The 11,947-nt window shown below is 46.0% G+C and overlaps 1 protein-coding gene across 1 annotated transcript; it reads right to left on the bottom strand.

The window, feature by feature from the left end:
- Positions 1–634: 634 nt before the first annotated feature.
- Positions 635–3,678, bottom strand: LOC118476026 (uncharacterized). Its single transcript, XM_035964054.1, has 2 exons — positions 2,801–3,678; positions 635–821 (listed from the first exon to the last, which is right to left on the bottom strand). Exons 1-2 carry the CDS (start codon positions 3,132–3,134, stop codon positions 700–702), a joined length of 456 nt encoding a protein of 151 aa, XP_035819947.1. The 5' UTR covers positions 3,135–3,678; the 3' UTR covers positions 635–699.
- Between the last annotated feature and the right edge of the window lie 8,269 nt (positions 3,679–11,947).

Raw genomic sequence — 11,947 nt, 5'->3', positions numbered from 1 at the left:
GGTTAGGATAAGACGAATCTTTCAAGATAAGATGGACCCATTAAGATAAGAGAGAATCTTTTAATATAAGATAGATCTATGAGTGTAGGATAGATTCTTTTAAGATAAGATGGATATTGTTAGGCTAGATATTTAATGAGGGATAATCTAATTTGTCTAGTTAGTTTTATAAGCATTATGCATATGCAGATGTAATTGTGGACATTACTCCACAACTCATCACACTCAATCAAAGATCCAAATCAAACAAGTATCATAAAAACAAGCACTCAAGCGTATAGATACCTATAAAAAATAGTTTTGTTTTTGTTCCTATGAGTAGGTCTCCTATTCCTAAAGGTCACTTTAGACACATGATTTCAAAGTGTGAAATCCACATTTGTCTTTAGAAGGAAAAGGTAAGAATAATCAGAGTAAGCGGAAATAGATGAGAAAAGATTAAGGAAAGTTTTGGAAAGAATCAAAGTGGCAAAGGTAAGTAGTTAAGGGTTGTCCAGTTCTATCTAGGTTTCGTCCTACAGTCCACATTCCTCTGATACCACTTCTGTCACACCCGGGTTTTAGAGGTCCAAAACCCGGGCGCGAAATAAACACTAGGTGTGCTGGGACCAAGTCTCACACATATGATGAATAGTGGTACAGAAACGAATGTCACATCTTTACTATATAATAGGAGTTCTGTACAAAATAAATAAGTAATTACATCATAAGGAGACAACGATCCAGCAACCCAAAGTTGACTAGGAGACGATGGCCTAGACCTCTCACGGACTCATCACAGCATCCTCCAAGCGCCTCATCCTGCGGTACCTGTTCTTGACCTGTGGGGGGTGTGAGACAACAAGAGTGAGCTCACATACGATCATAGCTCAATAAGTTGTGGGGAATAATGTGCATGAACTCGCCAAAGGTGAGAGCCCATGAAGTGTAAGGCTTACCAAAGAGGATGGTTGAAGCTGAGCATTGCTTTTAAAGTTGGTCAAAATTTTATTAGCAATTACTAAGTATAAGTAAATACCAACACAATTAAGTAGTAGAACAAAAGTAATAACAACACCCTCAATGCAATGCATATGACAAATTGAATTTAGTTCTATAAGTTAATTATGCGAGAGTCCTGAGCTGCTCAAGACCGTGAGCTTGGCTAGTATACCAGTTTTACACTCTGCAGAGGTTGTACCCTGTACCCACAAAGTCATGTTACCCATCTACCAAGGGGTTGTACGGGCCCCATACACCTCTACCAAGAAAGCGAGGCAGGGTAACACTACGAGGCCTTTACAAATTTCCATTAGCTTCCGAAAACCCGCTACAGTTTATGGGAAGAGCACTTGCAAGAATCCCTCGCCCGACCGCCATCGCAGCAAAATCAACCCGAGAACCTCCCTGCATGCAACTCCCATACTGCCCTTGCCCCTTTCGGGTAAGGTAGTCTTCCACTAGCTTTCCTAATTAGTCAGCCAAGGGTGTCCCATTCCACCCTTGTGGTGGCATGTGCTTCTCAAGTTAAGCTCCTTGTTCCAATTAACATTAATGATCTTGACATGAACATAAATAAAATAACAAAATAATTGGAACAAGGATATAATGAAATATTAACCCAAAATCATGTAAAGCAATAACATAACTACCTAAATGAATCAGGAGTAAACAAGGGAGTAATGATAAACCGACTAGGGTGACCTATTGGGTCTCATCAAAATTAAACCTATGCAATAATAAGTGATATTAAAGAACATTTTTGGGTAAAGAAATGGTGAAGGGCACAACTTTCCTGGCACTTGAGATTTCAGACCAACTTGCTCTTCAGATGACACGTGTCCTCACTGCTAAACGTAGCAATAGAGACAAACAGTGTATAGGCAAAATTAACATCACACCAAACATAAGCACAAACTGAATAATAATATTCCATACGTCGTAACGAGATCGTGGGAACGGGAACCACTAAATTCGGAGTTACGGTTATAAAGTTATGATTTTATAAAGATTTAAGTGTTGGACACAAAAGAAATTAAGTGCATAAATTATACTCATGTTTCATAATAAAATAAGGTTACCATATGATAAACAATATTATTATGATTTTATAGCAACTGGAATAAATTAATTCGGAGCTAAGATGAATTAAATATGCATTAAATAAGATTATAGGTTTATTTCTATGTTAGAAAACATTTTCTGAATTATTTTATTCAATTTATTCACTTCCTGGACTGCGGACACAATTTCCGGAAAGCACAGGGTGCACTTTATAAAAACCAGGGGCCTATACCGAATTACTTTTACACAGTGGTAGAGCGCGGGTTGAAATCCTATAAACCAGGGACTCTTTAACAAATTGCGCACGGTCAATGGGTATGGACAACTACTGGCCGTTGGATCTGAGTTTTGCGGTCGCAATTAGATCCTCCATTAAAGCGAAGCGGTATGCTATGCCAGCCGTTAGATTAAAAACGGACGAGGCAGATCAACGCCCACACCCGCCCTAAACGGTATGCTAAAGGGTTCCATTGGATTGACCATCCACAGTCCAGATTTAAAGTGATCCCGATCCGTTCTTGTACGCACGATCCAAGGTACACGACCCAGATCTATTTCACGAAGAGTTACTCTCCTGCCTAATCTCCACCGTTGATTAGAATCCAACAGCAGCACGCATTCTTCCCCCAATCCGCTGGTCACCCATGGCGGCGTAGAGCGCACAACGACGGCATCACCGGCGCGTTCCCAATCCAGTGCACAGGTGCCATGAAACCCGAATCAAAACCGGCTCAACAAAGTGGTGGCTACGACGAACCTGCTGAAGGCGGTATTTCCAGCGATTGTAGAGCAGGAGTTGCTGGCCACGATATATGGCGGGCGCAAGGCGACAAGTTGGCACTGGTGAGCGATTCCGACTTCACCAGCAGACCACCGCGCAAGATTCCACCGCGCCCGGGTTCCCGGCGGTCCGCGACGCGTGGTTTTCCCTCCGTGGGCAGCACAGGGTGGCCGATGAGGCTGTTCCACACAGCCGACTTGCCAGCACCGATATTGTCGAGCGCGACGGCATTGAGAATGATGGAGGGGCGGTGCGAGGCGGTCTCATCGGACGGGTCATCGCCCGCAGGTAGCGAGGCGTCCAGCTGCATGGACTCAGAGAGCTGGTCGAGTTCATCAATTGCCCATGGCTGCCGTCGACGACATGGCCGTAGGAATGACAAGGTCGATCGGGGGAAGATCTCGGGATGGTGAGCTGGGGGATTAGGGAGGTAAGGGGAAAGGTGGCTTATATACTTCGAGAACCAGAATCCGGTTGAGAGTTGCACAGTCGCGGCATCCTTGGGGAGTCAGTTCTTGACCGCGCCCAGTTCGCGGGTATGTTGCCTGAGATCTCGGGGAGGAAGACTCTGCGCCTGACGATTCGGTCCCGCAAGACAGTGGCGCGAGCGGGTTTGGGGCGCGCATAGGGTGACTAGCTAGGCGGTCCCGCGCGTCATCGACCCAGAGGAAGGGAGAAGTAGAGATGGCAGTTGGACCCGTGGGTATGGATACCCGCGGGTTTCGTACCCACCGGATATAGATACGCGTACAAAAACTCACCCGTGGGTCCTATCGGGTCGGATACCCGAAATACATCGGGTCGGGTATGGGTAAAATACTTTACCCACGGGTATCCAGTGGATACCCGAAATATCAATATACCTTTTTAAATGTGCTACATCCACTAAAAATGTGCTACATTCACTAGAAAAACTCACTCGCATGTGTTGTTGATTAATGAATATTAATTGTGTTGTGTTAACAGTCAACTGTAATGTAATCGAGACCAATGAGACATTGACAATGTTATAACTGTCAACTGTCATGAACTCATTAAGCTTTTATTCTTTGTACTCAAATTTAAATTTATTGGATGTGATAATTATGAGTTGAGATATTGTATCAACGTGTAGCCACATATAGTCATTCTCGTGTTGCATTGGTGCTTAGATGTAAACTAACATATTTTATGCATTTATTATAACACTGACCGAATGTTATTTAGTCTACAATAACATATCTACTGGATACCCGATACCTGGTGGATACCCGATGGGCATGGGTACGGGTACAGTTTCTCGCCCGATTGGCTTGGTGGGTATATATATTTGTAGAAGTCTCGGGTACAATTTTGGGTCGGGTATTATTATACCCGAACAAAACCTGACCTGCTGCCATCCCTAGGGAGAAGGGGGCGCGGTCGTGTTGGGCTGGCCTGGTAGTGGGCTGAGGGAACCGGGCCGACCAAGGAAACGTGGCCCAAGCGAGAATCCCCCCTTTCTTTTCTTTTTCTTTTATTTATTTCCAATTCATATTTTCCATTTCAACTTTAGGTTTTTAAATTCCAATTTGTTTGATAGATCCACATATGGATTAAATGTTCCAATAAAAGTTCCAATCTGTAGAGATGCATTTATATATATATATATATTATTTATATATATTCTTTTCCTTCCCTCTTCTTTTCTTTCCTATTCCTATCTCAAATTCTAATTTCCTAATTTAACTTGTCTCACAATTTGGCTACAAAAATGCAAGAACTTTATCATGAGGTACATGTTTCTATTTTTATTTATTTTTATTATTTGGCTAGTTTAATCCCATTTATTCAAGAACAAAAGAAACCCAATAATATCCAAAGGTTTTTCAAAATTCTCAAAACATCATAATTTTATTTATTTATTTATTTATTTGACCAATATAATTCCTTTGTTTGAATATGCACAATAATCAAGTAATCTTCAACGGTTCCATAAATATAAAACCTGCTTACATAATAATATTTCTATTTATTTATTTTGATTTTTTTCTATATAAAATTTAGGCTTTACACAATTCCCCAAATTAGTTTTTCCACTGCCCTAGGGCCAATGCCCTAGTCATGGAAGAACCATGGGCAGTCGGCCACCCCTGGCTGCCCGACCACCCCATAGGCTGGTCGACCATGCCATTGGTCGCTTCCAAGGTTGTCTGACCACTTGATTATGCCAAACACACTAATCCCTTTGTCATGTATGTTTGTCATGACGCACTCAACACAACTTGATGGTGTAACCACGTGGGTGGGAAGGCCGCCATATCACCAATCTAAGGCACTTCGATCCAATGGATAACGAAGAAACACAAGATCAATCCAATCGGTCGCAACAAATAACTGTCAAACCGACCTCAATGAAATTAGTTAGTTTCTGTCGACTACCTAAGTCCAATGAAAATTGCAATTTCTATGTGATTAGTAAAAAAACCCACAAAAAGTATTTTGGTCTACAAAAGTTTCTTTTGTACCATGGATGGTCTGAAAGATAAAAAAAGAATAGAAAAAACTAAGGGCATGTTTGGTTCGCTATCTAATTTGCTATATTTTACTACACTTTTGTGCTTAAGGTTAGATGTTCAGTTCGAACGACTAACTTTAAACAAAGTGTGACATAGTTAGCCAGTAACCAAACATGCCCTGGCCAACGCCCGCCAAACTGACCCTAGCTAGTTTAGTGGGGTCGTGCGTGCAAGAGAACCAAAATTCTACCATACATGCTTCACCATGGGAAAAAAAATGAGCTGTCTGGTCGTTGTTGAACAGGTGCGGGTCCTTTTCGCCATGTGTTAGGGCTTATTCAGTTAGCTCTTAATACATTTGGATCGAGTGGTATTGGATGATTTTAAATTCCAAACAAGTTAAAGTTTTTCTAAAAATTTTTTAAATCTTATCTAATCCATGTATAATGGAAATAACTGAATAAGGCCTTAACTGGATTCTTTTTCTTCTGCCGGATCGGCTTTATATTAGTTGCATGCTGAACTCTGCAAACACTCTCGGCTAATCAAACAGTCTTGCTGCGTGCTTAAGGTTTGTAGCGGCGTACTTCCTTTTTTTATTGCTGAAAGCTTTTAACAGTCTACTCCAGCTCTTATCGCATCGGAATCTGATGTGCCACGTCGTCCTCCTTGGGCCTTTTTAGGTTACCATATATTTAATTCTGGTCTGAATTAGGTAAATTTGTACCTTACACCTAATTACATAGTGGAATTAAATCTATTATTTAATCTATGTATCTCTTAACGCTAGTTATACTTTTGGTCTATAGATTTTAATATAAACTTGTGCAATATTTTCATGTATTTGTTCCATACCTAATGAGGTATGGATAAAATCTATATCTTTCATAGTTTAAAAATTTTACAAATCCTTGGGTAATAATCTATGATGGGTTTAACCGAATAAAAAAATTGAGTAGAGTTGAATTATTTTAGGATATAAATTGTAACGTGAATTTAATTTCAATCCATGCTAATTCAGAGTTGAATTAGTGTAAACGAACAAAGCCTTACTCGGCGAATCCCAACCCTAAAGTGTAACCATGTGGCATAATTAAGCAGAATGATTAGAGCGGAACAGGCACGATTACAGTCGACAGAAGCTTATCCTAAGCAATAGCCTAAACAAAGAGCAGAGTGATTAGTAAGTTAATTAAGCATAGCCATATGCAGAGAATCAGTCCGTGTCACTAACACACGTTCGAGTAGTAGCTATCTTGCTCAGAACAAGTGGTAGACCACGAGCAATTTCAGTGTGATAGATTCCGAGAGTGAGCATAGCAGATGATTACGCAGGAGGCAGGACGGCGCGGTGGTTACGGGGCTCCGGTATACATTGGCGTGTGCGCCACGGGGACAATGGATTAGAATGAACTAAGAACATCGACTGTGGTCGAAGCTAATGTTGTATGTGAGATGATTCTACATGTGTTACGAAACAAAATAAACAATACAAGCCGCTATATATATGAATTGCTCGAGATAATCAAGAGCATTCTGAAAAGCACCCAATTCATTTGTTTAATGAGATATATTTTCTTATACACAATAGAGGATGTTGAGCACCAAAATGAGGACCAGACGGTCCAGCCCTGGGGCCGGCCGGTCCGCACTGGTAGTGCGGACGGTCCGCGCGTGCGCAGAGCATATTAGGGTTTCGAGTTTTTGTGCTACGGTTGTTAGCTAATTTCGCGGAATTAGCTCGGGAGATTAGTTTGTAAAGGGTCCAACCCCCTCCTCTATAAATACAGAGGATTTCGGCCGATTAAGCACCATCAAGCGAATCAACAATCAATTTATCTCGCATTTATTTCTTGTACATTTAGGATTAGTTCTAGTCTAGTTCTAGTTTAGCCTTCCAATCCCCAAATTCTTCGCTTCTCTTCAACTCTATGTCGATTAAAGGACTCTAGGTCGGCCTGCCGAGCCTAGACAACACCTAGGATCTCTCCTCCCCGACGGGGTCCCTCCCGGGAGCGAGATCCAGGTGCCACCTAGAGATGGCAATGGGTACCCGCTACCCGAAACCCGGTGAGTTTTTGCTCTATTAGGGTATGGGTTTGGGTCAATTTCTTTACCCATGGGTTTGTTAATGGGTTCAAATGGAAACCCAACAGGTACGTGGGCATGGATTTGTTCTTCCACTACCCATACCCGCAAACCCATGGGTTTTTAAAACCCGCCTTAAAATCAACATTTCTTATAAATATGTCTCATAATATTATTAATTAAATATGTTCTAATTGAAATAAACTCCATGTAACAAATTTTAGGCTAAAATTAGTTATCACTTGTTCCTTTTATGCTAGCTTATTAATGTATTGATTGTCATTTACATGATAAATTAATTTTTATGTTGATGTTAGTGGGTATGGAAAACCCGTTGGGTACCCGAAACCCGCATGAGTATGGGTTTGGGCAAAATTTTATACCCGTCATGGGTATGGGTTTTTTAGCGGGCGTAAATTTTATTCGCGGGTACGGGTTTGGGCAAGTAATACCCAGCGGGTTTTTACCCATTGCCATCTCTAGTGCCACCGTTGACTTTCGCCGCCCCTGCGCACGCGCGGACCGTCCGGCCATCAGGCAGGAAACCCTAAGCACTGCTCCAGGTTGCGGACCGTCCGGCCCCTGGCCGCGGAACGTCTGCGCCTGTGCAGAGAGCACCGCCGCCGGTTCTCACGCAGTAATTGGCGCCCAAAAAAGGCACCAACACACTTTTGGCGACTCCACTGGGGAAGATTTCATATAGACCTATCAAGATCGGCCCTCAATGGCCGGTTCAAAGGATAGTGAAAGGATCACGATGCCCAAGAGGGGGGGTGAATTGAGCTTTTCTTAAAATCAACACTAATTAAAACCTAAGCAAGAGCCCAACTTCACCCTAACGACTAGCACTAAGTAAATAATACTGGAAATACAATAATGCTAAGACAATACTTCAAATACTTGCTAAACAAATACACAATGTAAAATGCTTGAATTAAGTGCGGAATGTAAAGCAAAGTTTAGAAGACTCCTCCAATTTTTCCCGAGGTATCGAAGAGTCGGCACTCTCCACTAGTCCTCGTTAGAGCACCTGCGCAAGGGTATCACTCCCCCTTGGTCCTTGCAAGAACCAAGTGCTCACTACGAGATGATCCTTTGCAACTCCGGCGCGGTGGGTCCCTCACGACCGCTTACAAACTTGAGTCGGGTCACCAACAAGATCTCCACGGTGATCACCGAACTCCCAACGCCACCAAGCCGTCTAGGTGATGCCGATCACCAAGAGTAACAAGCTGTAGACTTTCGCTTGACCAAGAGAAGCCTAATGCAAGTGGTGTGTGCTCTAGGTGGCTCTCGCTAGCGCTAATGAGGTCCAAATGCAGGATTAAGATTCTCTAATCACCTCACTAGGCTTTGTGGTGCTTGCAATGCTTTACCAAAGTGTAGGAGTAAATGAGAGCAGCAAGACAATGAATATGGTGAGTGGAGGGGGTATAAATAGCCCTCACCCAACAACTAGCCGTTACCAGCAATGTGCTCCGCATGGGCGCACCGGATAGTCCGGTGGGCCACTGGTGCGCCAACGATCGACTCCAACGGCTAGTTCTGACAGCTAGCCGTTGGGCAGATGGCACACCGGATAGTGAATAGCCACTGTCTGGTGCGCACTGGACAGTCCGGTGCGCTGTCCGGTGTGCCACTAAAATTCAACTTCCAAACCCTGTGCTCTCGGGATTCTGCGCGGGGGAAACCCTTCCCCGGGCCAACCTGGCCCCACCTGATAGAGGGCGCACCAGACAGTCTGGTGCCCCATAGACAGAAACCCTAAATTCTATTTTCGGTTGTTTTTCAAATCAGTTTTCGTTCTAACTCATGAGTATGTTCTAGAGTTACACCTAGCACTATATGTGAGTGTGAATATACACCAACACTACACTAGAACTCTCTTGGTCAAACTACTCATCGAAAACCCCTCTTTATAGTACGGCTAAAACAAAATAAAAGACCTAACTATATCACGAGTGTCCACAACTCCTTGACACTCGGAACACGAAGACCTTCACTTTTTGTTTCGTCGCTTTAGCCGTCGCTTCAAGTTCCTATCTCCGGGATTGTTTTCACCGTTGTAGTACATTTACCTGTAATGTGACCTAACTTACCATTTGTCTCTGCAAAACACACGTTAGTCACATATAACATTACGTTGTCATTAATTACTAAAACCAACCAGGGGCCTAGATGCTTTCAATCTCCCCCTTTTTGGTGATTGATGACAACCCTACAAGATTTGTGAGAGTAGTTTGTTTTGAAATTTCTGTCAAAAGAGAAGATGGTTAGTTGTACTCAATAATCTTTGACAGAAAGAGTGTGTAACATAATAATAGGAATGAGCGCATACACATCGTAAGTTTCTTGTTCATATAAAAGTGAAATCAGATTGATGAACAAGAACTAGAAGACTGTGACAACATATAAGGTGAAAACACAATACACACAATCAACATAAGCATCGAGAGTATATAGTAGAGTTTGTGAGCCAAAATCACCATACAAAAGTGGAGCTAGTACAGAGAGTAACAAGCACATATATTACATCAAAATGACTCTCTAACTCCCCCTAGCTCCCACAACTCTCATATCTCTCCCCCTTTGGCGTCAAACACCAAAAGGGAACCCGAACCTACAGACCAGAAGATGAAGGAGGTGGTGGGGGCGTATCCGGTTGTAGTCGAGGCAGAAGAGCAAACGCCAGCTGAGGGTCAGAGTCAGTCTCGGATCCAGGATCTGCCGTAGAAGCTAGAGCTGGTACTGACTCGGACGGAGGCTGCGCTGCAGGAGCTGCCGGAGCTGAATAGGTCATAGACACCGCCACAACAGCAGTGGTAACAGCAGGAGCTGGTGGCACTGGCGGCTGAGTGCTGACGGAGCTTATGACCGGCGACGAGAAAACCAGGGTGACCGGCCGGAGCGGAGAGGAAGAAGGACCAACTGAAGGAAGAGGGGGTCCTGCCTGAATGGCTGGCACAACAGCCGTCTGAAGAGCTGGAGGGGGTGCAGACTTGTCGGCGTTTCGAACCCGGGGGGTCCCTGGACCGACGAGTAAATTGTCGCCGCGTGCCCCAGCCCAGATGGGTCGCCGTGAGACGGAGCGCGAAGGGGGGAAGAAGCCGGAGGGAGACAGGCGTAAAAGGGGAAACCCGCGGCCTTCGTGTTTGTCTCGCGCCCAGGTCGGATGCGCTTGCAGTAGGGGGTTACAAGCATCTACGCGGGAGGGAGCGAGTGGCTTACGCGAGCGCCGTCCCGTCCTTCCCCGCGCGGCCAACCCTCTGTAAGAGGGCCCTGGACCTTCCTTTTATAGGCGTAAAGAAAGGATCCAGGTGTACAATGGGGGGTGTAGCAGTGTGCTAACGTGTTTAGCGGAGGAGAGCTAGTGCCCTAAGTACATGCCATCGTGGCAGCTAGAGAGGTTTTGGCACCCGGTTCATGTGGTGTCGTGGCCGTCGGAGGAGCGCTAGAGCTTGGTGGAAGGACAGCTGTCGGGGCTATCGAGTCCTTGCTGACGTCCCCTTGCTTCCGTAAGGGGGCTGAGAGCCGCCGTCGTCATAGAGCATGCGGGGCGCCATCATTACTTGTTTACCGGGGCGAGCCAGATGGGATGCCGGTCTTGTTCCCCGTAGCCTGAGTTAGCTTGGGGTAGGGTAATGATGGCGCCTCCTGTGACGTGGTCGGTCCGAGCCCTGGGTTGGGCGAGGTGGAGGCTCCTCCGAGGTCGAGGTCGAGTCTGTCTTCCAAGGCCAAGGTCGAGTCCGAGTCCCTGGGTCGGGCGAGAGGGAGACCGTCGGCTGAGGCCAGGGCTGAGTCCGAGCCCTGGGGTCGGGCGAAGCGGAGTTTGTCGTCTTCCGGGGCTGAGCCCGAGTCCGAGCCCTGGGGTCGGGCGAAGCGGAGTTCGTCGTCTTCTGGGGCTGAGCCCGAGTCCGAGCCCTGGGGTCGGGCGATGCGGAGTTCGTCGTCATCCGGGGCTGAGCCCGAGTCCGAGCCCTGGGGTCGGGCGAAGCGGAGTTCGTCGTCTTCCGGGGCTGAGCCCAAGTCCGAGCCCTGGGGTCGGGCGATGCGAAGTTCGTCGTCTTCCGGGGCTGAGCCCGAGTCCGAGCCCTGGGTCGGGCGAGGCGGAGCTTCCTATGGCGCTCGAGGCCGGACTTGGCTGCTGTCAGCCGCACTCTGCCGAGTGGCGCAGCAGTCGGAGCGGCGCAGGCGGCGCTGTCCTTTTGTCAGGCCGGTTAGAGGAGCGGCGAAGTGACTGCGGTCACTTCGGCTCTGTTGACTAAAGGGCGCGCGTCAGGATAAAGGTGTCAGGCCACCTTTGCATTAAATGCTCCTGCGATTCGGTCGGTCGGCGCGGCGATCGGGCCAAGGTTGCTTCTTGGCGAAGACTGGGCCTCGGGCGAGCCGAAGGTGTGTCCGTTGCTTGAGGGGGCCCTCGGGCGAGACGTGAATCCTCCGGGGTCGGCCGCCCTTGCCCGAGGCTAGGCTCGGGCGAGGCGAGATCGTGTCCCTTGAGTGGACCGAGCCTTGACTTAATCGCACCCATCAGGCCTTTGCAGCTTTGTGCTAATGGGGG

This window comes from Zea mays, chromosome 1, assembly GCF_902167145.1.
Source record: "Zea mays cultivar B73 chromosome 1, Zm-B73-REFERENCE-NAM-5.0, whole genome shotgun sequence".
Taxonomy (NCBI): domain Eukaryota; kingdom Viridiplantae; phylum Streptophyta; class Magnoliopsida; order Poales; family Poaceae; genus Zea; species Zea mays.
This window is presented reverse-complemented; position numbering and strand designations above follow the sequence as displayed.